This window comes from Cyclopterus lumpus, chromosome 6 (genome assembly GCF_009769545.1).
Source record: "Cyclopterus lumpus isolate fCycLum1 chromosome 6, fCycLum1.pri, whole genome shotgun sequence".
In the NCBI taxonomy this organism is placed as follows: domain Eukaryota; kingdom Metazoa; phylum Chordata; class Actinopteri; order Perciformes; family Cyclopteridae; genus Cyclopterus; species Cyclopterus lumpus.
The window spans coordinates 18,432,539-18,458,911 of NC_046971.1; the positions used below are offsets into that span (position 1 = coordinate 18,432,539).

General features: G+C 43.7%; 1 protein-coding gene across 1 annotated transcript; it reads right to left on the minus strand.

Annotated features, from left to right (window-relative positions):
* Positions 1-10,778: 10,778 nt before the first annotated feature.
* On the minus strand, positions 10,779-25,702 carry LOC117732044 (zinc finger protein 536-like). The gene is given in 5 exon segments (XM_034534651.1): positions 10,779-10,969; positions 16,785-17,699; positions 23,038-24,680; positions 24,682-24,711; positions 25,698-25,702. Coding segments are annotated over 5 exon segments (2,784 nt in total).
* Positions 25,703-26,373: the final 671 nt, after the last annotated feature.

The window sequence follows — 26,373 nt, forward strand, 5'->3', positions numbered from 1 at the left end:
AGAATAGGCTAATGCAGACATTGTGTTTGGGGAAATGTGTATGCTCACTTTACTTTCTTTGGCTCTGAGTTGTAGTTGTGTATGTTTTGTCTCACTGCAGCAACATTTACTTCAGTAACAGCACCACAGAAATGGGACAACAATAACTCCCTTCTTCCCTCCAGCAACTCCATAGCTCAGCAGACGCTTGTCGATAGCAACTGACCCAAACTTGCACCCTCACGGGGTGAAGGGTAATTCAGTCAGTGTTGCCACTCAGCTGCAGTCCCTCTTCGGCGCTCCCCTCTGGTGCCGCCGCAAAGAGGGAAGAACAAAAGAGATAGAGCAGTCACAGTTTAAGGCTCGAACAGGATGGTGGATGTTCGCCATCGACCGTGGCCCTTAGGAGTGGACTGCTGCTGGAGCATGTGTCAATCCTGATCAGATATCTGGGATGTCGGTAAACTAGACACAGGAAATGATTTAGACAGACATTGTTTTGTGTTCTCCTTTTAAGTCACCAACACATTTCATCAGATGACTGAAAGCTTAAGATTAAAATGAGCAACAATAGGTCCATTTAGCGGAATCGTTGATTCCGGGGTCATTCAGGGGACGTCAGGGAGAGTGATGATATAATATAACGCATCACTTCCCTTACATGTCGACAGGGCAAACAATTAAAGGTTTGTTCTCTGAAGAAATGTCTCCCATTCCTGAGGGTTAGAGGAGGAGGAAGAGGAGGGGACGTGAAACCGATGCCTCCTGAGACTTACCGGACAATGTATTGTTTTTTTTATAGACATGTGTCGATACACATACACATTCGGTGTAATTCTGAGAATTCATTAGCTTACCAAATGTAACAATAGAGTTATCGTAAGTCTTGTAATTAATCTTTCATAAAGAAAGGAAACAGATGTACAATACCTGGAAGCACCAAACTCCATGCATGCTGCAGGCATTTACAGGTTAATGTTTGAAGGGGTTTACGACTCACTTTAACAATTGGCATGTTTTCCCTAAGGCCTACTACAATTCAATCAATAGTTACAACATGAGCAGCTGTCTCCAAAATGCTTTTTCTGACCTTTCATGTTAGCCTGACTGTCAAACTGTACAAGGAAACAAGTTGTACTCCTTCTGTACAATAAGGAAGCGAGCGCTTTGCATCAACAAATGGCTGACTGGTTTCGGGAACTCCAATAGTCACAGTGAGGTTTTACACTAATGAACATTATTTTAACCCCTTTAAAGGATTTGTTCCACAATCTGGGAAATACACTTAATCTCTTTCTTGCCGGGGGTTAGATGGGAAACTTGACACCACCCTTACATCTTAGAATAAACACTGTAAACTAGTGGAAATAGATAACCTGGCTCTGTTCAAAGGTAGCTACAATCACCTAATCCATCTATACCAGCACCTCTAAAGCTCACTGATTAACACACTAGATTGCTTGGCCGGGCACAGTGACTTCCTGGTAACACATCCGGTGTTGTACAAATGAAACAAACAACATATAATGTACTAGGAGGTGCTAGAAAAGGATTTACTATTTCCACCACCTCCTATAGTCTTCATGCTAAGCTAAGCTAACAGTCTCAGTATGATTCTCAAAAGAGCAACACAGAGGTGAACAAACTAAAAAAGCAGCTGACAATGTGACTCAATGTCAAGATATACCACTGCACATTTCTTGTTTATGATAATCACCCAAAGGTTGAGGCTGAACCTTTCTGGTTTTCCTAAAGGTAGTTCTTTTTTATCAGGTGATTCTGATTTGTGTCTAAACCTTCCTATGTTGAACATGTTTTTTGACTTTCTTGTCTTGTTTTATTGAACTATCACTGATACAATTTAGCCTAAACATTTTGTGATTTAGAGACCACATTTTAATCTCAAAGGATCGTTGACACTTAAAGAAAGTGTAGGCCGCGGAGACACGCTCTACATGAGGCAGCTCCTTGAGAAAACATGAAAGTGATGGCGTGTGTCTTCAGAACACTGAGGTGCCGCGGCCTGTCAAAGCAGCCCAGCGTCAGGTGACGCCACCTCAGACAGAAATGGCCCAGTAACGTCTCTGCCGATGAACCACGGGCCGCAGCTTTGTCCCTCCATCACAGCTGAGTCCAAACAGCAGCCGGCTGCTGTCACTGTCTGTTAATGTGTCGCCACATAAACAACCGCCTAACTTGCGTCAATGCTTTGCTTTCTTGTGAGCCGTTATCATTATCGCTTTGTTTGACTCTGTTTTTAGAATGTGAGCTGGTCAGCGTTAATGAGACTATGCGACATTGTTGTGGGTCTATGTAGGAAGGGAAAAAACTGAGTACATTTACTCAAGTACTGTGTGGATTTTAAGGTATGCCTACTTGCACTTGACTTGAGTATTTGAATGTAATGCTACTTTATATATACTTACACTTGTACATTTCAGATGGAAGTATTGTACTTTCTAGCACACTTAATTTATCTGACAGCTATAGTAACTACATTGCAGATGATAAAGGGTAGCAGCACCTCAGTGCTTAGGGACTTGGATTGGGAACCAGCGGTTTGACATCCAGAGTGTGAACTGTTCACCTCCTGGGCGCTGCCAAGACACCGGACCCCCAAACTGCTCCCTGGCACTGTACAAGAATTAGTTTCACTTCCACCAGCTACAACATACTCCTCACTTTAATGGGTTGGATTAACACCGTGACGTCGCTTTAAAGAAGTCCACTGGGGCAAGAAACCCAAGCACTCAAGACAATCACAAAGATGTGTCATGTGATATAAACATCCTTTACAGAATTACAGACTTATTTCCTGACTCAACCTTGACTTTTCCTGTGAAATGATTGTACTGACATTATGGTGCGCTAACATTAATCATTAAACTGTTGGCTTGTTTACAATCTATCTGATCATCTGACCACTTGTGTTTCTTGTCTGACGTGTTAGTATGACTGCTCATATCATACTAACACTGGCCGAAAACTATGGCAATAAGACTCAAGTTGCTTCCTGTTAGTTATAAACTGGTTTCATTGCGTTTGCTTGATCACTCACACACACACACACACACACACACGCACACACACATACACACACACACACGTGCCACATAGAGGGTGTCAGAATATGACCAAATATAGTCTTGATCTCAGCCTTTAACATTCTCATTAGCGTTTGCTTCACTATGAACAACAACTATTGGTTTTTGCAGCTAAAACAAAAGAAAACAAAAGCAATCTTGCTGAATCTGATTGCGCAAACAAATCATCTCTGAGAGAAAATACCCGCTGAATTGCATTTGAATGCTGGCATTGTACGACATGCTTTCCTCTGCCGCACATCTTCATAGTATTCTGCTTAATCCTCTTTTCCACAGTCTAGTCTGAAAAAGGCCTTTCACTCTTTGGCCAAAGGGACATGCATAATTGTTGATACAGAGGCTGTTTCATAAACTCCTAACACTGTAATCACACTCTGACAGATGTAGGCCTACTACATATAATCATACACACACGCACATACACACACACACACACACACACACACACACACACACGCACGCACACACAGATTTAACCCCCTCTTTCTTTTCCCAGTGACTCACTGCTCATATCAGCATAATGACCACAGACTTATCCGGCCCACAGGGGCTGAGGGTTGGAGCAACACTGGGTTCTGAATAAACAATGAATGACGCGCGAGGAGGGGCTGGATGCGGCCGTAAAGTAGTGTGCGTTTCACGATGTAAAAGGATACTCATCGTCATAGATTTAAGAACAGGCCTGCTGTTGATTGCAAGACTCATCTGATTCCAGAAGAGAAAAAAAAAGGATGTCTAGTTTTTCCCATCAAGGGCCTTCAGTCCCAGAAAGCATCAGCTCGATCCTTCACACCTTCTGAAACGTTGCATTTGTTGTTATTGCAGCGGATCATGAAATGAATGACATTTGACCAAATGCAGAACAATAGCTCGCAACCTAACCTTTTGTCCCTTGCTAAGTGGCAGTATCCTGGTATAGATTCTGTGACGATGAAGCATGAATAGTAATTGTTTACCTGCAGTTGTTACAATGTCAACAGACTAATCCATCACATGCACCCTGTCTACTTATTTATAGACAAGGGGAATAAATCAGGCGAGTGGATGAAAGTTGAAAAGACAAACACAAGGACACAAATAGGAGTCCCGTAGATAATCCTTTAAACATTTTTAATCAAGACGTCAGCAACGGGAAAGATGAATGATGCATCCATCTTTCTGTAATTAAACCTGTGCATCATCATAATGTAGATATAATGTGATAAACAGGCTGACGGTGATATACTGATACTAATAGTGCAGTGAATTATTTGAGGTTCATCATCGCTTGAGGTTTGCATTGTAATACTGAAAGTAAATAATTTGAGCTATATTGGCATTATGGGTTTACATTATGAAACTTTGTGCTGATGGATAGAAACTAGTGCATAAATTAGTGTCTCAGATTGGATGATTTTGATTACCCACACATAAAGAACTTTTTGAAGAAACCCATGCAAACAGCTCCCATAAATATTATAGACAGTAAACGCAGCAATACGCAATGATACACAATTCAAATATTGAGATATCTGGTCCGTTTCTTATATTTCTTTTTAAATGTGAACAGTCATCTGACTGCATCATGTTACCAGTGGGAATCCACATTTCACTGGAAGGCAGTGTCATAAAACCTTCCCAGAGTTTGGCAGAAACGATTAAATCTTTGAAAATCTGTTTGCAACATGTTTGTCTTGTGATCCCTCGGACGCCTTCAACAGTGTTGCTTTCACTGCAAGCTCTCCATTGTTGACTAGGAAATTCCCCCTCCCCCTCATTTGTTTATACACGAGTGATAAGAAAACACTGCCAGTACTTATGAGGAAATGGAGCGTGCATCAAAATTTTCCACAAGCCTCATTTTGAAATTTCAGACAAGTGCTCTGTGTCACTCTTTTTTTTGCGTCTCGCACACACTTGGTGTGCTGTCAGGAAGTGTTCTCCCCAATGTCTTTTTCATCAAACTCAAGGAACGGCACAACACATTCAGACACTCAGACGTGCAGCATGACGATTGGAGAAGGAATGCAAAGAGACAGGAACACACACAAAACTCTGTTAATCTTTGCAAAGTGTGTTTCCTTCACTGGGAGATTTAGGCTGATTCTATCTGCTCCCGAAAAAACTCCCGGTACATTGCTAACTTTCAATGTCATTGGATTTGTCTGTGTGTGAGGAGAAGGGCGGGGTTGGGGGCAGGGGTGTGGGTGTGGGGCTGAGATTACAGTGAATGTCACCCTACCTCCTCTCTCAATCATCCACTTTCAATCCATCGCCGTCCCGGGGTTTGCGAGACAGCTTGGCGATGATGCCAGTAAAATGGGATCAATAGCATAGGGAAAAACGGACCAGACAATCTCTTACCCCCTTGAACTTCTGTACCCATGATTGATTTGTCCCCTGCCACAGCAGAGGAGACATTAGAGACACGGAACATGTGTGTGGCTGCACATGTGTGTGTGTGTGTGTGTGTGGGGGGGGGGGGGGGGGGGGGGGGCTCTGTGTGCGTCTGTGTACGTGTGTTGAAAGCATGTTTTTGTAAAAGTGGGATGTCTGCGTGTGTGTGTGTGTGTGTGTGTGTGTGTGCTCAGTGATTGATGATCTGAAGCGCACACACATCATCAGCAAGGCATTTGCGAGGTGTGTGAGTCAGGAGCTGTCATCCCCCTCAGTCTCCCCAAGCAGAGGCCTCGGCTGCTGATTTATAGTAAATCATTAAAATCTGCTTATTATTGCGGCAGCTCATCACCCTACCCCCCCACACACACACACTCACACACACACACAAATCCCCCACCCTACCCCTCCCTCATTCCCCATAACCAGCCCCTCCCCTGCCAAAAACTTGTCACGCCACTGCAGAGACACACACATTCTCTGACCAGCTCAGCGACACTAACTTATACACAGAGTGATGGTCAGCAGGTTCTTGCACATTAAATCCATTTCTGACGCGTGTTTGAAAATAAATATAACAGATGTCTTGTTTCATAAACATCGGCTGAAGAAGCCAATGAAAGAATCTGGCTGCGTTCCTGAACAACAGCTGGAGCCGGGTGGAAGTATCTATCCACAAAATAATGAAGGAGAAAAAAAGGGATAAAGAAACTTTCTTATGGGCACTCATGCTCTAATGTCCATACACACACACACACACACACACACACACACACACACTCACACACACACCTGCACACCTCTGCTATCTTCTGTCTATGAAACTGAAAATGTGATGTGACTTGAACACTGACAGGTGTGTTTGTCAAGGATGTGGCTGTCACTTCAAATCAATGGACGGGAGCATCTTCCCAGGGAGACTTTCCACTTCTTAGGGTTTGACTGGTTACACTGCGCTTCAGTGCAGGTTGGAGAACAGTAAGTTGTCAAAGTGGCCTTCTGGCAGCGCCGCTTGGGTGTCATCGGATCAAAATAATCCCAGAGTCGCTCATTTGAGCTTTTATTTCATTAGAAATATAGATTCCACAGGCCGTTATATACTGACTCATGTGGTGAAAAAGAAAATCATTATCGGAGGCATCTATCCATCTGAAGATCGTTAGCATGAACAAATCCGAGAATCTCTGTTTTAGAGACCTACTACTCGAGCAACTTGTACAGGGCACGGAATAAAATGATGATAATCATTTCCACTGAATAACTCAAGTGAGAATCACAGCTTGTCTATTGTCGCTTTGCGGTGCGTGGTTTGTCAAATGCTTTTCAATTACAGCCTTTAACTTGAGGCACTATCACATCCCCATGAAGTGATTTTAATGGAGTTTGGTGCAATTGTTTGTTATGCGAGACAGGTCTTTTCAGGAGAGAGAAAGAGAGAGAGAGAGAGGAGGCTTGATGAACTTTAGGCGATAACGCGACACAAGCGGCTGAGCAGGGGAGTAGCTGTGGGCTTAAATCTATAGTAACTTCCTGTCACTGGTATTTAACTGAACATGTGTACTGTACGATATGAGGGGTGTTACTCTCCTATACACGTACGCCTAAAACTCAAAACATGGGTGCTGGCATCTGATATGGCAGATACAGCATTTCGGGGCGTGATTTGCTGTCTCCAACACCCCCCAATCGGTCCCCCTGTCCTACTTTTCTCTTCCAACCCTCCCGCATCGCTCCCCTCGTTTCCTCCCTCCCTGACACGTACAGTACAACAGCCTCCTCTCCCTTCTGTCTCCAAAGCTCCTGGATCCGCGGAGCACAGGTGCAGGACTGCGGGGCTACAGCCCACAGGGCTACAGCCCTGGATGCTGGAACAAGAGAGGCGAGCCAGCACACATGCAGAATTACAACACCTCCATTTCTCACACTGACATAATCCCCATGTTTTATTTGTCCCCTTGTAATTCTTTTTATATCTTGGGCTTATGTTCTTTGGCATTCATTCAATCCCAGCCTCGGGACAGAGGGCTCTACCAGGCCCATATGTGTGCCTTGCTCCAGTTAACGCATATTAGTTCCTTTGTAACTGTGACTAAACTGGCACATCTCAGCTGGGAGATGCACCAGCTTTGACTGACAGCCCGTGTCTGGATCCTGTACTTTGAGTCTTGCGCAGACTTGTCAAACACGGGCCCTGTCCGAGCATCTCTCACTCTGCTGTCAAGCCGGGTACCGCGGAGAGCTGCAGAGGGTTCACAGCTCTGACCACCTCTCTAAATTTGCTTACACTCTATGTGTGTGTGTGTGTGCGTGTGTGTGAAGTATAGAGAATGAATACTATTTCACACGCCGCTGTTCCTCAAACCAAAGCTGAGTCTTCGAAGCATGTTGCTGGCATGTTCCCTCTTTTCCTCCGTCGAGAGAAAATCCTACAGGAAAAGCGGAGTGAAACATTTGTCATGCTCACATTTTGGCCCGATTGCCTGCGAGAGAGAACAAAAAAAAGGGAGACTTGTATACCCTGATCAGTCACTAAAATTACATCGAGAAAGCTTTTCCAATAACAGCTTGATATTAGGACTTCAGTGCTGTGTTGATGTATGTTGTCGACCGAGAGAATCTGTTACGTCTGTGCCATGTGATGCCAACAGTCTTAAATATTGTTTTCACAACTGTGCAAGCTAATTACCTTTAATTTTTCATCTGTGCTCCAAGGGTTGTAAGAGACTGTGATTAGTGATTCATTACTTCTCATTACCTGGCCTGTCAAACTGTTTCCTTTACTTATTCAGGCTGATTAGCTGTACATGGCCCGCCTCTCTCAATGAGGTTGGGAAAGAGACCTCAAAAATGGTCTGCTGATAAGCAACTGTAAATACTAATAATGATGGGAGGGATAACAATCAGGAGCATGAAGAACAGGAAAACAACAAGAAAACAAAAGATGATGGTGTTCATTTTCACAATGGAAAGACAAGAAAGAAAGAACCAAAGATAGAAAGACTATATCTATTGAGCCAATTTGCATTTTTCTAAACTTAATATCAATCAAAAGATGAGATGATTCTGATCTGGGGTTGATAGATAACACCCAAGCCATCAGAGATACTATGAGATAGCATATCCGCCTTTTTCTCCAGAGAAGGGTTATTTATGGGTGTCAGAGAATGAGGATTGATTTCCTGCAGGTAAACAGGATGTCATTCTCAGCAAAAGGTCAAGGTGAGCCAAAGCTCCGGTGGATAAAATACGGGAATTCGGCATCTGTGTATTTCACTTGTCTGTCAAGCCAATCAGACTGTGGAGGCATGACAGGACCTAATAACATGCAAACTGCCTTTTTAGATAAAGCGATGACACAGTGAGTCCTTGAGTTCAAACATAAAACAACACCGGGAGTGCATTGAAAAAACAGGGCTGTACGCTAGAAAGAAGAGCAACCGAGCCTGAGTATGACATTGACTACGGTTGTGAGACGTTAACTAAAACATTCATCACCGTTAGGAGTAATTAACAAACTTCCCCTGCATTAATTAAAGGCCCTGCTTTAAGGGAAAGTGCGCTTAATTAGGAGTTTTGACAGGATGAGGCCTTAGGGATGATCCATATCCAGAGGGCTGTTGGAGGGGTACAAGTGACAGGATTTCCACAACGCTGTGAGTTTTTGGAGCATTTCTTCAAATCGCCACAAAACTCTGTGCCCTTGGTCAACACACAAGCTGGTCTGGTCTGGCTTGGCATGGCTCTGAACAACTATTGACAGGTATGACAGGTCTCCGATTAGCCAGTCAGCTGGAGGCCCAGACCTTGTCACCTGTCAGCTAGAGAGATGAAGAGTCGAGTGAAGAGATGAGGAGGAGGAGGAGGAGGAAGAGGGCAGGGAGGGAAATTGAGGGGGAAAAGAGAGTAGAGAAAGCACTGGTGGCAGTGGTGGCGTAGAGCGCTGACGGGGTACACACAAATACAAGAAGCAGCGATACAACTGTGTGTATATCAGGCCTGAGTCACCTGCAGAAGTGTTTGTGAAGCAGTCCATTACAAAAACCAGACGGTTTATGGATGACAAACGTGTACCCAAAGAATCTGTGATTGGATCGGGGATTAAGGGGAAGAGACGAACGGACACACGAGCGGAAGAAAGAGGGAGAGATGGACGGGATGGAAAGGGGACAGTAAACGAATGTCAGAGTGCCCAGGCAGAGAGACAGAGTGGCAGAGTGGGTGGGCTTTGACAGACACATCTCACACAGGCTGACAGCTCTGTCAATAGCCCCAGGATGGCCACCCTGATTGACAGCTAGCAGGTGGCGCATGAATGGAGTTGTCAGGCCGACTGTCAGTCAAAGTCACATCTCTGTGGCTACAAGGCCCCGGCTGAACAGGCACACAGCTGCCCAAGGTGATCTCTGGGTGTACAGGCAGGCTTTTGGCACAGGAGGCTGAGGCAGCTCAGATCATGCTAAAATTACCATGCGCGGCAGCGGCAGCACACAATAGCCCTGTTGATTGGGCCTAGTTCATACTAGTGGGCAGATCTGGTACATACACACATGGCTGGTTCCACTCAATTTACAAAAAAACGTAAGAAAAAAAGGATTTGAATGTACTATCGATGCATCTCTGCAGTTTTTCCATTTCTTTGGTTCCCCTTAATTGAGCATTGTTCCAGCACGAGGGCATGAAGCATAGGAGTTAATGGGCAATAATTATATGTGAGAGAGGCTTTCTCCCTGGAGTGGAATCCAGAACAAATGGACGCTCCGATGTGCAATATTCTACTTCATTACATCTGCCGCGATTAAAGCCCCAACATCTGGCACCATATCCTGACAGATAGACAAGACTTCTGGACTGGAAGGGAAATCGAGCAATATTTACAAAAATGTAACACAGGGTATTTACTGGATGAAAGAACAAGTGCTTTGGGCAGCCACGGTACATTCTCCCTATCGGACAAGTGTTGAACTGATAGATGCGTGTAAACACAAGTAAATCGTTTGGACAATTCTGACAAAAAGAACGGCACTAAATACCCTCGCTACACTTTCACATCACAAAGGACTTTATTATTATTATTATTATTATAGGCAGCTTCTTTGCTACAGATAAATACGTACTGTGGCTCTTCAAGTAAACACTGGAATGTACATCAAGGTTGGTTGTTAACTCTTTTTCTTCTTTTTTTTAATTTTTTACAATTTCAATCACTCTAACCTCTTCGAGGTGAAGCTAAAACAATAATCATAACTGTCTGTATCTGCTGTTGCCATGACAACATCAAGTCCCACAGAGAGATGTCATGCCAATCTGGTCTCTTCCTGGCTAAAGATTATCTCCCAGGATGCTCTGAGGCAATCTGGAGGGCCTCTGGGGCGTGTGCGAGCGCCGGAGGCGGCGGTCGGGGTAGAGGCTGTTGTCAAAGGGCTTGCGGTGGACACAGAGGACGTGGGTCTTCAGGTTGCCCTTCTGGGAGGCGCTGTAGGGGCAGTACCTGCACTGGAATGGCTTCCGAGCTTGGAAAGACAAAGAAGACAGAAGGAGAAAAGAGACTTAATACAGTTGCAGAGCTCAAACCTTGTCCCAGCTGACCACTGTGAGCCTGTCAAACCAAAACAGGCCAACAGCTCTGGCTCAAAACAAAAAAAGTTAAACTTGAACAGAGCCTCTGAAAAGGAGAGAGAAAGACAGACACACAGACACGGTGGCGTTTCAACTGGGCTCAAACACGTTCCCTATTAGTTTTAGTGGGCTAGAACATTTTTTATGTCTTAACGTGTGTTCTCATAACACTGTGACACGTCATGGGTTGACAACTTTTTTTATAAAAAAAAAAAAGGCCAGCAAGTTCTATTATATTTCCTGCTCACAACACACAGACACATATACACACACACACACGCAGACAAATAAACACACACACACACACATGTGTTGAGTTGAGGAATGACAGACGTGCACCTGGGAGGCGAGGCACGCCAAAAACTTGTGTCTGTCCCCCTCTTTAGTGGCCGCTACACAACTCCATGTAAAATACAAACAGCATACCGTTAATAGGATCCAGAGGTTTGCGTGACCGCAGTAGAAATCAGCATGACACCAAAGCCCAAAGGTGTAACTAAGATCAAGACAAAAACTGTGCTGGATGACTTATTTACCTGCCTACCTTGACAGGCATGTGTCCTTGTTCACTGCTGTGCTATTTCTGAGATGTTACTTAATATAATGACTTTCTCTTTTCCCCTCTGTCTAACACTTTAATGTGTTTCTCTGTGATTCATGGTTACAGTAAACCATTATATGCTGATGTCATTTGACATCACTTCCCAAAAACTGAGGGCTGTCTCAGCCTTTTCACCCCGCCCTCGCCTCTTCCTCTCTATCGTGCTCTTCGTCAGAGCCGAGACAGCTGTACGCGGCTGAACACCCGCTTTCACATCTACATAAAAAAGGTGTTTTTGGGGGGTAAAGTGGGAAAACTCACAGACGGTGTGAGCAATAAAAGGTAATGCTCCATCTGTTGGTGTATAATAACCTGATGGCCGTAAAGGACACACACAGGCATCCACACACCAGTCAGAGAGAGGATACGGCCTGACACATCTGAATATCATCAAGATGGCACAGAGGGTTGTGTGTGTGTGGTGGGGGATGGGGGGGGGGCTGCCTGGGAGGAACAATTGAAAAAGAAAAGCTTTGTTAAAATCCAGGTACTGCGCAGTTTGTGACGTTAAACTCAAATGTCTCTTTTTCAAGCCTCAATTAATGGGGAAAACAGGAAATGGGGGTGGACCGAAAAAATTTTAGATTTACAAATTTCTGATTCTGTTTATCTTTTAATCTCACTTATTATATTACTTAAATATGCATATAGGGAACGGAACAATTCCACTTTCCCACATTTTACACATGTATTGTAACTTGTAAGAGACTGAACAGATTTACCTTAATCTTGTTAAAATCTTGTATATGCTCTCAGACGATGTGAACAATCCCGTAGCCCATTACACTTTCATAAAGTCAGTTAATAATAAGCCAAAAGGTCTCGCGTTTGCATCAGTCGCTTGTTGCCCTGCTTGTCAGCCCCCTCGCTTTTCTTTCTCTCCCCCATCGTCTCCTTGGGTCTGCTGTTCTTTCTTCCCTCCCACCAGAGGAGAGGGGAGGTCCAAGAGAGGGCAACCTCCAAATAAGTTCCATTAATCACAGGCCACAGTCTAATGTAACTAATATTTTACAATTAGAGGAGACAGCAGTGGGCTCGGAGCCATCCATCTCTTCACCACATGATTCTCCATTCATAGGCTGCTCGAGCCACAGTTTCAGACCAGCCGCACACACTCAAATACAAATACACGCACACACACACACACACAACTACACACACTTACACACACACACACACACACACACACACACACACACACGGATGCACAAAATAGACTGGACAGGAAATGAGAGGGGTGGAATTGTGTGGTGTTGAGAGAAAGAGTGAAGGAAGAACAGAATGAGTGATTACTGACTTTGACTCTGTATAATACTGACATTGGACTGTATTAAGGGACAGTTTTGGTTTGTTACAACGTGGGTCTTATGTAAGTTTGGCCATCATTTGCATCTGTTATGATAACATTATACTCACCAGAGTTATTGCTGAGATCTGGGAACACGGCAACATCACTATAACGAAGTCAGACAAGAAACACGGGCAGTCAGACAGTGAGACAGATTGTAAACAAGCTAACAGTACAGCCAGATTATCTTTGGAAAATCACAGGAAACTTGCACAGCTATATAGCATGTATGCTCGGTCAAAGATGAACCAGGAAGTCATAAACTGTGATGGGTGTTTACAATAGATAGTTTGGGTTGTTATTCCATCGTTGACCTTAGTCTCTCAAAATCAATTAGCTAACCTCAGAGTTTGTTAGAAAACCGTATAACTATTCGACCACTTGTGTTTCTTGCCTCCTCAAAACACCTTTTAGCTAAATCACTGCACCCACCATTAAAGTGTCCAGTACGTACAATTCTGTAAAACCATGGAGTGTCATTTTTACTTCTCAGGTTTATGTACAAATTTAACAAAGGAAATATAATGGGTTTTTTCAGTAAGCGTAAGAGGTGCTGCTACTAGGCAGATTTCAGACAGAGCCAGGCTTCCTGTTTCCAGTCTTTATGCTAGCTATGCTCACCTTATCATGGCTGTAATTTCATATTTAATGTACAAAATATCAGGGTGGTGTCTTCTTATTTAACTGTCAGCAAGAAAACAAAAAAAGCCTGTAATCCAAAATGTCAAACTATTCCTGAGTTAGAAGCCTTCTCTTGCCATAAGTAGAGCTGTGTACTAAACACAATGTATCAGTAGCAAAGGAGCAGTCTGTACACTTCTGGTTAGACTATATTCTAAAGATCAGAGGTTATCAAAGTGAGTTCAGGACAGTTTCAGTGAATGGAAGCAAAAAAAAAAAAAAAAGCCACATTAGCTATTACATTAGTTGTCAAAAGAAGATCACATAGAATCTGTGATTTGGTTAAAGAGATAATTCAGAGATACAGAGGTTTCGGGGATTTTAAGTGTTTTACCTAATTAGACAAAAAAGCCTTGGGACAGATCTCTTTTTATGTATTTTGTGTAATCTGAAGTCATGTATGTCAAGCAACAATATTTGGCAATCTTTGCTCAAATGTTGAGTGTTTATGGGATCCAATAACATAATCATGATCCCATAGGCATCCAGGTGTTGAGACTGTGAAACCTCTTGCTTTAAACAGATATTTACTGATTGCAAATGTTAGACTTTCATTTTCGCAAAGTTCTTCTCATGGGTTGTGTTTAAGCTATATTTACCATTTGAGAACTTTTGCTTCCTTTGTGTCAGAGAAATCTATCAAAACCAATTTTAGTTTGGCATTGGCATTGGCACTATATCAGAAACGTAATACCTTACCCTGCTTTTACTTTAGTGCATAATTGCGTTAGTTTGTACGCATGTATATGTTTGCACCTGTACGCATGAATTCCCGTGTGTGAGTGTGTGTGTGTGTGTGCGGTGAGAGTGTGTTGTGTGTCACAGACTGAGATAATGACCATGATGACAGTGGTGGGGCCGACGGGGGCCAGAGGAGCTGAATGGTGACGGATGACAGAGGGCTGAGCTCTGATGGCACACAGACAGTGAGTGATGACTGCACATCCTTCCCAGTGCTCCACCCTTCATTATCTCTATGGGGAGAAGCACGGCACAAAGGCTGGCCGAGCTGCCCTCTCGCTGCCCTCAAACGACATCTGCTCATGGAGACAGCCACACTACCGCTCCTCTTTCACCTCGCTGTCGCTCCATCTATCTCCATCTATGGTGATCTTTCTCGCTCCTTTTCTCTTTCCTTTTTCTCTCGCTCTCTGTCACCCTCTCTGCGGAGGGTATGCAGAGGTCAGACAATGAGATAATGACTCACTCCTTTCAACCTTTCAAATCAGGGCCTTTTCTTCCTCTCTGTCCTCCGTTGTTCTTTCATTCTTAATCCTTTCTTTATTGATCTTCTCATATTCTCTTGTTCTCATGCGTCTGAGAGGCCTGATCTGATGTTGCCGAAGACACAGCTGGTTTACTTTCCTGGTTAACTGCTTTGAAGTTAGATACACCCCGAGGCACCCGTGGCGCCACATGACTGTGTTCTCAAAAATAGTGGTGCCTGTGAAAAATGAAAAGCATGCCATACATAATACCTGGTACAGAAATATTTAGAGTTTTTTCCCCGGGTTAACCATTAGAGTGGTAAATGTTGCCATCTAGTGGTTTAGTCAACGCAGTGCAGAGAAGAGAGTTTTCTGTTTAACTCACAGGGGAGGGCTCAGGGAGACTAATGAGCATGCAGACAGGTTCAACCAGAGGTCACCATCTGGCCAATTACCACTGCTGGCACATTGGAGCCGACCTGAACTGTCATCACAAACACATCACTCCATGTCCAAACTGCCCGGCAATATGTCACCATGCCACTCGACGTGCCATACAGTATGGAGAGGATGGGGGCAACAGGAGACAGCCCCGTGACAAAGCCACCTGGTCAGCACTGCAGACAGGACAGCCTGCCGGGCCACCTGCTTAGTTCACTTTTAGAGGACACTCAATGGACTCTCAATGTCAGTTACTCATCTCAGTGTCCAGTTTGACTGACAGGTGTTTATTGTGTCTATGACATCTTCCTCCTCAGGGGGGGGGGAATATATGGAGGATCAATCTGCAGCAAACAAAAGGGATGCTTGAAATAACTCAGAGCAAGAAAGTCACACAGAATAATATGCTGTATGAGGTAAAACGCATGCTTTAAAAATGTCAGTTGTTGATAGATATTTAAAGGAATTTGAACTATGAAGTTTCTAAATGCCTATCTTTGTTTATGTAATTCAAGCATTTTTTATACGCGATAAAGGCCAGAAAGGAACATGAACAGTACGATGGCCATGACAGGAGTTGAAGGAGAGGGGTGCTTTTTGGCATATTATTATAGCCATCTGTACAATCAAATAGAAAACTACATCTTGCTGTTCGAATCATAAAGAAAGGGAACAGATGTTAATCCCTAATGGAGTTGACAGGCACTTTCCTGTCTTTCACATGAACATATTGAGTTTCTGAATAAGAGGGGGATCAGAGGGAAGGTGTATCATGTTGCACTCATAATACATGCATATCAAAGACCCCAGCTGTTGGATTCCCTCTCTTGAGAGACAGCATTATTAAATCTGCACTCAGCGTGCATATCACACCAGCACAAGAGTTTAAGCCTCTCCATCAGTGGGCTTCCATTGGTTTGGGTGATTTGTAACCTATCACACAAAAAGATTATATCATCCTTTAAAGTGTATGGTAATCAGTGTCACACACCTGTGTCTTCTTTAGCCCTCAGTTGAGATCAGAGATATACAAAATATAAAAAAACTGAAGTGCTATAAGTACAAAGAAGGTGTGTTGTTTGTAATTGGCTTGATTTACTCGCACCCTCACACTCACTCTTTACACTTACTCTGTCAGGTGATGATGGTGGAGATACTGTCAAAAAAACTTTTTTTTGTTCAACTTCTGTAACAGCATCCTTGCCACGCATGGTTGTCAGCCATCTATATTTAGAGTTAAGTAAGCCAACTGTAATGTTGTTATATGGCTATCACATTCAGATGGGTTGGTACAAAGGAGATAACCAGATTTTTAAAAAGCGCAAAGACCAGCTTGTGTCCACTAGATGGCAGTAGATGCCTTCAAATCCTAAGGCCGCTCTGGTTTCATCTTGATAACAGTGACAGGTGAATTTAACATACATGCTCACCTGATGCAACATCTTTCTCCATGTTCCCAAAGTCGTTCAGAATGCCTTTGTGTGCGCTGGCAGGTATGCTGCTCAGGTTCCCCTGGGATCGGAAGAAGGAGAGCAGGCCGCCCTGGTGCTGGACTTGATCCGCCTGTCCTGGAGTCAAGTTCTCCAGAGAGGAGATGGGAGAATCCGACACAGCTCTGCCCCAAAGTCCGAGCTTGTCATGCTTCTTCTCGCCAGGACTCTGGAAATCAGCCTGCCCCAGCTTCTCGGGCTCGAGGATCGTATTTTTCAGCATCATCCACTTGGCATCATTTTCGTCCCCCCTCCCGAGCTCTGATTTCTCAAATTCACCTTCACCGTCGTGACCTGCGGAGCTGGCATTCTGTGCGTTCATCTCTTCTCTTGTTCCCTGCACCAAAAGGTCGCACTGATATGCAGGTTTCACGCCGAGTTCAGCTGCAGCGTTAGAGTAACTTTGTAGTCGGCGGGTGATGGAGGAGGAGAGTCCGTTACTGAAAACGCCAGACATCTGTACCAGTACAGCCGGAGACATGCCTGAATGAGACATGACAGACTCTGGCCTGACAGACAAATCTAAAGGCTCATACTGGGACTTCCTGGTTTGAGCAGATGAAGAGCCCTCTACACTTGCTTCTTTGTCAGTGAGGTCAGGCTGCTTGTTGATGAACAGGGTGTTTTCACCAAAATAGTGGGCTGGGCTCCAGTCTTCCCTGGATCTAGGTCTGAGTTTGGGGTTGGGGTTGGGACTGGAGCTGCTGCTGCTGCTGCTGGTGGGCTGCAGTGGAGAAGAAAGATCCCTGCTGTTTTGCCAGTGGGGGAAGTGGTAGCGATCCAGATGGAAGCCAAGGGAGGCTGTCTGTGCAGCGGCGTAGTCGCTGGAGAGTGGACACCTGTAGACTTTCTCACCTAACACAGACAAAAACAGCGAAGACACACCACAATCCAAATCAAATTACGAAACTGTGTGTATATGAGTCATACTGAGCACTCTGTTCTGAGAAAAGTATGTACCAACAACCATTGTCTAAACATGAAAAATGTTGCAATCCCACACCAGGCTGAGTTGAATGATTTAAGCGCTGCCCTGCAGTAAATCAAGCTTGTAATCAGCTTTCAGCTCCAGTGATCCATCATTTTACAGTATGGACGCCACCACCATGTGCAATAAATACACCCAAAGATGTTAACACCAAACAAGATTCTTCCAGAAATAATAAACAGTCAAATTCAAAGCAAGTAGAACAAGGCAGATGTCGCAGACTAGAACCTCATTCCATCAAAACCAGTAAGTGGGTTCCCCAGTCAAAAATAACGAAGTCCAACATGTGAGCAGTTCTGATTAACCGCACCATGTACTGTAGCTGAGTTTATTTCTGCTTCAAAAATTGTGTGTTGGAGCCATAATTCAAAAAGTACAAAGTGTATTATCGTGGAGAATGACAACCTCCTTTTAGCCGATGAAAAATATACATCCGGAAACAAGATTTGATCCTGCTCTCCATAACTTTTAATTAAAGGTAATTTAAATGTCTTCTTCCCTCTGTTTACCTACAGTTTAATCATTATAGCTATCACAGGAACTCCCTCCAGGGTTAAACACACTCCCTGTGACCATTTTGAGTTAGTGATTGTCTGAGACCTCAGCCTTGCACTGTCTTTAAACAGCCCAGCTGTTTCGCTGCCATTCCAATTACAGTAAAAGTCATCTGACGCCATTAAGCCACAAATATTGGCAGTTTATTGCTCAACACTCTCCTGGCATTTGAAGGTCAGGTCATACATTATACTGTGTCTTTTAGGGATGCGTCTGGGATTGGGAGATAAACCCACCACCATTAATTTAATTCTATGCATAGTGATGCCTTATTGTTCTTCTTTAATGGACTAATATCTGAGTTACAACAGTGATTCATCCCCGCCAGAGAAATATCAATTTCATACACCTCAAGATCTGACCCTGAGGTAATTCTCTGAGGTAAATGTAAATCTAATGATCTGCAGTTGTTACTTTACTTTGTTTCCAACTTTAATAGAAAAACCACCTTTGTGAGGTGAATGGTAGTAAAAGGAGGGCTGCTTTTGACTTTTTGACTTTACAAACGTACAAAAACCATCAAATAAAGCCCACATATTACCTAAATAATAGCTGAACCTAATGAAATTGGAAAATCACTGCTGAAATGACAAATCCATGGCAGCTGAACTGAAGGCAGTCGCCCCTGTTTGCACTGTTTGCGTGTCTGCAGTGTGTACAGTGTGTACAATGTGTACAGTGTGGTTGATTTAACGTGCGCGTCGACGTGCGTGGCTGTGTGAGAGCGGGAAACAGACTTCAACGGTGCCACACCCTTGTCTCCAGTAAGAAAAAAAAAAGAAAAGAATCCAAACAGCTTAATGGAACTTGTGTCAGACACGCTGCCATACATCTCAATTATTCTGTGGCTTAATTTACGATGACATTACCGGCCAGCTTTCGAATCTAGAAAACACATATCTGACCTCATCTTTCAGTGTGGACCTTCCTAAACCCATTTGCCAGCCTACACGAGCGCTGTAAAACAATACAAAGAACGAAGACTCTGCTTATTTCTTGTCTTCGTTTGGACGGGTGCCATCTTTGTGATTGCCTGGTTCATGCTAACTTAATCAGTTTAAGATTTACTTACACTGCCGAGGCTCACATTATGTGAGGGGAGTAATTTTAGAGCTTAGATTTATCAACCAAAACTCCAATTACTGCATCATTACAAACCCCAGCCTCTCTCACCTAACACAGAGCAACTAATGAAGTGATGCGTATGAGTTATCCGTCCTTACTGGATGTGAAAGGCAAAGGAGAAAGGTAAATAAATAAATAAATTCCTCAAGTGAGCCCTGTCTATGGCAAAAAGCATGCAGCTAGCTGGGCTCGGACGAGTGATTCATTTCATATGGAAATAAGCTTTAAGATTTACAACCATACATCACCGTCAATGCAATCACAGGCTCACATACTATATGCTTACATAGGCATTTGGCAGTTATATTGTAGATATCAAACTCTATAGATTTTGGCTCTTTCTATATATGCAATCAAGCACCTGAAATGCAAAGCAGAGATACATGGTGTCTGGTTTGGTTTAAGATGAAACAGAGTGAGGGAGAGAGGGAGAGGGAGTAACACACAAGACTGGTGAGAAAAACAGGGGCACCAGATGTTCTTTGATGTTTATAATAGCATATATTATTAATATTAATTAGACCACATAGTCAATGACGCATTTGGGACGTTTCCAAGTCAATTAAGCCAAATGGCATTCAGGAGATGGTGGAACAATATTTCAAGGCAGGTGTTCAGAACTCCCTGGGTAAATCTTTTTATCTGCATGCTAGGAAAACAAGCATTTTGAGCTTAATTTGAGCCTCATATCTGCAATAATAATTAAAAAGAGGATTAAAAGACAGAAGTGAGAGGGAGACAGAAAAGCCAACAGGTAATCAGTTCCGACAAATCAGTCCGACAGGCTGTGATCTCGGAGTAAGAGCTGAATGTGTTGAGCCAGACACAGGGCCGAGTTAGATAAGGACCCGTTTGGTTAAAAGATGCTTTTACTGTCAGCAATCACACCGAGAAGACTGATATAACTGGAACAGCCAAGTGAAAAGTGACACCGTAGAGTAGCTCGCTTTATCTGTGTTTCTGCTCATATTACCAGTCACAGCTTTACAGACGCTTCTCATTTCTTTGCCGTCGCGCTTACAGTAAAATAAGTTTAAAGGCAGGGGAAAAGGGGACAAGACACATGTGGGGACAACATCATTACATGGTGTCTGCTCATTGACCTTAAGGTTAAGAGTATTGAATGGGACTAATTAATAACTGTCAGAGCATTTTATGTTTGTTAAGCATGTTTTTATTCTGAGCCGGGATCTAACTGGTCCAATGTAGGTCAGAGGCCTGAAGCGTGCACCCTTCATTAGTTTATCATTTCAAGAAGAGTCGTTAGTCTTATACTCCGATTATAATTAAAGTCAAAGTGCATTTTCAAATCAGTCCTGGTGATATATTGAGAGAAGTAATTCCTGACACAAGCCTTCTATTGAAATTCGAAATGCAATTTCGAATTTCAGATGCTGGGCGTCTGTAGTTAAAAATCTAAATCCAGCACTGTATCTGGAATGTATCGAGCAAAGACGCCGTCTCTCACTCTGACAGCCATGACTGTACTATATTTGCTATCCATATTGAGAACATCAATAACTTCATGACCACCATAGGCTGACTATGAATAATGCAGCCAGTAATTCTGGACTAATCAATGTTCCTCAAGCTGAACATCTGGCAGTGGTAATTCTTCCTCAGCATCTCTGCTCTCCTGAATTAGAAAACACTCGCTCTCTCCCTCGCTCTTCCTCCACGTCCAACCATCGAGACAGACAGACTTGATCAGTTACAACGCCCCTCCTCCGGAAAAAAAAACTTATCCCTGTTATTAAACCCTCATCAAGTGGTGCGTGTTCTCCATATGTGTAGGATTTACCTATCTGTCCCGCAGCAGACCTGTGTGTTGAGCCAGGGCCAGCAGCGTGTGATTGTGTTAATTAATCTGTCATTGTGAGCGCAGGGAGCAGCTGCAGAGGTCTCTGGGATATATTGTCAGAGCTAAACAATGCGGTGCTAAGCCCCCAGAGTGAGTCTACCATTACACAAGACTAAGAACAGAGAGGAGAGGAGGAGAGGGGGAGCGAGAGCCTGCCGGATCCATCATTGACTAAAGCAATGACGCCTGACCTTTACAATGAATTAGTTTCCATGCTTAATATTGACTGAAATTAGAGTCTGATACTGAATGTGCCATCCCAGAACTGTGTGCACTCAAATCCTCAGCTAGCCAGCTATCATAAATGTTTCTGGAAGTGACACCGTATGGTGTTGGAGATAGGGGAGAAGAGGGAAAGTAAAAACAACAGAGCCTGAATATGTTTCTTAAAGAGCAACCAGAGAGGGATTTGGCCATGGACGGCGAGCATTTACATGTAAATATGCAGATACCAGTATGTGTCTACAATATGGAAAACAAAACATCTAATGAGATTAAACCTGATCCATTTATCTCTGCTATACGGCCACCATTTAAGAGGATGCTGGATCAAATCCCACAAGAGCGCGGCAGACTTGGACGTACATAACAACAGCACTCGAGTGGAAAATAACCACAGTCGTAAGCTGATGAAGAAACAGAACAAAAGTTTGGATTTATTTTTCTTCTCTTAACAACGCTGTTATAGCAGTAATTTAGGCTCATGATAACATGTTAGCAGGATGCCATGACAAGAAAGACATTTACCCAGAGAGCCGAATCATCCAAATCACCAGGTGGAACAGAAGACTATCAATAAAAATACCAGGTGGTAGATCAAATCATAAAAATCACTGGGTGGTATATATCAAATCATTAAAAACACCAGATGGCATGCATTAACATCTTGTGCCCCCGTAGGCAAGGGGTGGGGATGTGACGGATATAAAATAGAGGGTACTAATTATCCCTACAATTCAACATGATGCCATTATCTTTTAAAGGAAGACAAAGTCCTTGCAGATGACAGTAATATCTGTGCTGGTGTTGCTGACCCTGCGCTTCATGTCCACCTCCACCAAGTGGGAAGAGAGACGAGGCCACAGCTGTCACTTCGCTACTATGTTCCCTTTTTAAAAAGAAAACATATAGACAAGACGCACAGATTGTATCCTTTGTTGTGATATTCTAAGTTGATTAGAGCACTGTCATCTTAGCAAAAACACCTGAGATATTGATACAATATGATAATAAGGAGGACTTGCGAGACAAAGATAAACCCCTGTCAAGTGTTCTGGTTTGAATCTGGGTGACGAAGGCTTTTTTCCCTGCATTTCCTCTCTGCGTCTCTACTGTCAATTAAAGTAAAATAATTCCCAAAAATAAAGTTTGAAAAAATCAAATAAATAACGCTTAAAACCGAAGCAGCAGAAGAAGAGCTATTCATATTTGTAATTCCTAGTATGGGTTTAAACTCCATAAACACTGGATCTTACGGTTCCCATAATGCAATTGATAGTGGCATTCATTCGACCCTGATGATGTCAAACTTGTAGAAAGCACGAAAATATATATATATATATATATATATATATATATATATATATATATATATATATATATCATATATATTATCCTGCTACTCTCACATTTATCAAAAACCTCTGAAAATGTCCATGAATTACCTGTAGCCGGAGAAGAGGATTGCGGTCGATGATCAAGGCCACTGCCAGAGTGGGAGCTCCCCGTCTCTGTGAGGATCTCTTTCTGCCCATGACGACTCACGCTGCCTGGACTACCGGCTCTGCTGATGGCCTTAGTGTCTGGGTCGCCGAGACACACTTTGCCATCGTCTGCGGGGACACATCTCTCAGGCAGGTAGGAGGAGCTCTGCTGCTGGTCTTTAAGACCGAACAGTTGCTGTTCAACAGGCAGCCCTGGTGTCATGATCTGCCACCCCGGGTAGCTGCCGCTGCTGTTGAGTGCATCTCTGTTAGACATGACCTTCTGCAGATAGTCCATGCTAGTGGAGCTCAGTGGAGGGTGGAGATGATTTAAACCCAGTAAGGAGGAGCTCTCTGCATCTGTCAAAGGGCCTGGACCTGAGGAAATCATCCTCCCTAACATCTCCCTCACCTTCATGTCAACGCCAGCTGTGGCAAGCAGCTGGTTATACTCTTGATGGTCGGCTCTCTCAGCCGTGAGGAACCTGTTGTGAATGCGGGTGATGTACTGTGAGTACAGGTTGCTCTGGTGGTCTTGTGTCAGGTCCTCCATGTTATCGGAGGTCTCGTGTTCAGCAGGGAGGTTACGCTTGGCAGCCAGCTTATTTAGGTGGACCTTCATGTGGTTCTTGAGAAACCAGGGTTCTTTGAAACGACGGCCGCAGATCTGACAGCAGTGCTCAAAGGAGTCCTTGTGTTTCCTCATGTGACCCTTCAGGAACCAGGCCTGGCTAAATGTCTGGCCACACACCTCGCAGGGGAATTCGCCAGCGGGCCTCTTCTTGTCACCGGTCCCCATGGCGGGCTTCTGCCCTGATGCCGAATCCGCGGTTATATGCGTTGTCTCAACGTGGCCGATGAGCTCCTCCTCCTGTGAGGCCGCAAACTCGCACAAGGTGCATTTATAGGGTTTATGTAGAATCCTGATGTGGCGCTCAAGCTCCTGCTGCTTCCTGAACTTCCCCTTACAGAAGGAGCAGCGGAAGCCGATGGGTTGGGGTTGGATGGGATCATCATGGATGGGAGTCACCTTAGGAGAAGTGGATGTGTGCGGCTGGCCCTCTGCAGCACCAGAGATGGTTAAGAATGGGGGTTGTGTTGGGAGAGTCTGTAACAGTTGGGGCTTTTGAAGTTGGTTTATATTGGATGTTTGCTGTTGGCCGACATGACCAGCTCGCGTCTGCCTGTCCCTTATTATCGCCCTTTCCTCGAGCTCATGAAGCAATCGATTTTCCTCCCTAATTCGCCCACGGCCTTTACCCGGAATGCCTTGCTTGTGAGTACGGAGGTGTATCTTCAGGTTGCCCTTCTGGGCAGCCCTGTGGTCGCAATACGGGCACTTGAAGGGCTTCTCGCCGGTGTGTGTGCGCATGTGAAGGGACAGAATGCTGTTGAAGCGGAAGCGCTTCCCACACAACGGGCAGGGATACTTCCTGTTTTTGCGACTGTCATCCTGGGTGGAATGTACCTGGGAGACGATGCTTTGATTGGTCACTCTCAAGAACTGGGAAAGCTCTGCTCTCCCGTTCATGCTGCTGAGAATCCTTGCATCCATGATTTGATTGGCCAGAAGCGCCATCTGGCTCCTAATTGGGTGGGTGGACGGGGTAATGAAGCTGTTCTTTCAGGCCCTGGCTGATGTTACAGTATGGTGGTCAGGGGTGTCTGTGTGGGACGATCGGAAGGTTACCAGTGAACTGCTGACTATTTGCACTTATTCAGTTGAAACAGGATGTGGACTCATGCTGTTCAGATGAAATGTCTGTTTGTTGTAGCCCAGACCTAAAAAGAAAACAAAAGGAACAGAAGGTTATTCTAATTCTGCCAAAACAAATACATTATTCCAATGCAAAAATGTCCAGCTCAGAAAGACCAAGAATATAATGTAAGGGGGGCTCTGAGCTGTCAATTAGCGATGTTAATCTGTATTTTTGCAGCTGCTGTATAATGCCAGTGATGCACCACAAATAGGTCAGGAAATAGAGCAAAGTAAGTTCTGACTCTTCATCCTGTCTTAATGTATACCTGTGGTTTTAGATTATTGTTCGAGACGCTAGAAAACGCTGATTAAGTCTAACCACAAAGGCTTCCTCAACAAATAACTCATCTTTACTAAAGGGTGAGGTGAGTATCTTTGTCTTGATCTCATTTTTAACTGACACACAATACTAAGGCAGCACAAACATCAAAGACTGTCTACTTCTACTTGCCCTTCCTTTGCGTTTCACAAATCTGCGCTTTAAAAAAAAAAAAAAAAGATTAAAGTTAAGCTTTTTCAGCAGGTCTATTGCATATTTGAATAAAACCTTTACCCGGATAATTATGTCACAGGAGTACTAAGGGAAATAAACAACTTGATGATGCAAAAAATGCAAACTACAGTTAAAGGAAGAACATCCCAATGGAAAGCTAAAATATTCTTCACTTCTCCCATGCCAGGCTTCCCCCCCCTTTTTTTCTTCTTTTTTTTTTCTTTAACTGCAGCAGCAAAACAAAGCTTCAAATTCACATGGCGCTACAATGGTAGAGGTCACATAAGCGAGCCCTGCACAGCTCTAGTGCAGCACCAAAGGGCACAGAACAAAGCCTGCACTGTCCACACTGAATTAACACAGGCTTACATCATCCTGGACTGCAACCTCAGTCAGTCATGAAAATGATGTACACAAAACCACACAGATAATAAGCTGGCAGGAGTAGTTGGTGTGAGCAGCGTGTCTGTCTGAGCTGCAGAGAATCAATGTAACCTGCTATTGGACTAATCATATCTGACAGGAAAAAAAGTGAGTAAATTGGATTAAAATACAGTAGATCCACTTCATATTCCTTAACCCGGTGTTCCTGAGCACCAAAAGGATGTCCCCTTGCCAAAGGATGTTGTCCCCCTGCCTCCCACCAACTCTCAAGGATTAACGGTCATTTGAGCTATTATCGCATTTTAATCTATTAATGTCATAACTGTACTGTAGCCTTGGATGTGTAATATTGTACAGTGTATCCAATTTGAAGGCTGCATCCAATCAATAATGATTGATCAAACTACACTTCGAATGGCTTCGCGTCTGCAGCATCAAATAACTTGGAATATTGAATAGTTGTGTGTGCATTTCTTTTATTAAAGTAACGTAAGAACAAACAACCATTCCTTCTCCACAACAGGAGCCTGCTTTATTAGAATTGAAAAGTGTGAACACTAGAACGGTGAGGTTTTTATTTGTCATTTATTTGTCATTATTATGTTTCGTGTAAAACGGGGATGCCCCAATCTGACTTTTTCAGCCCCGACAGTGATAACTG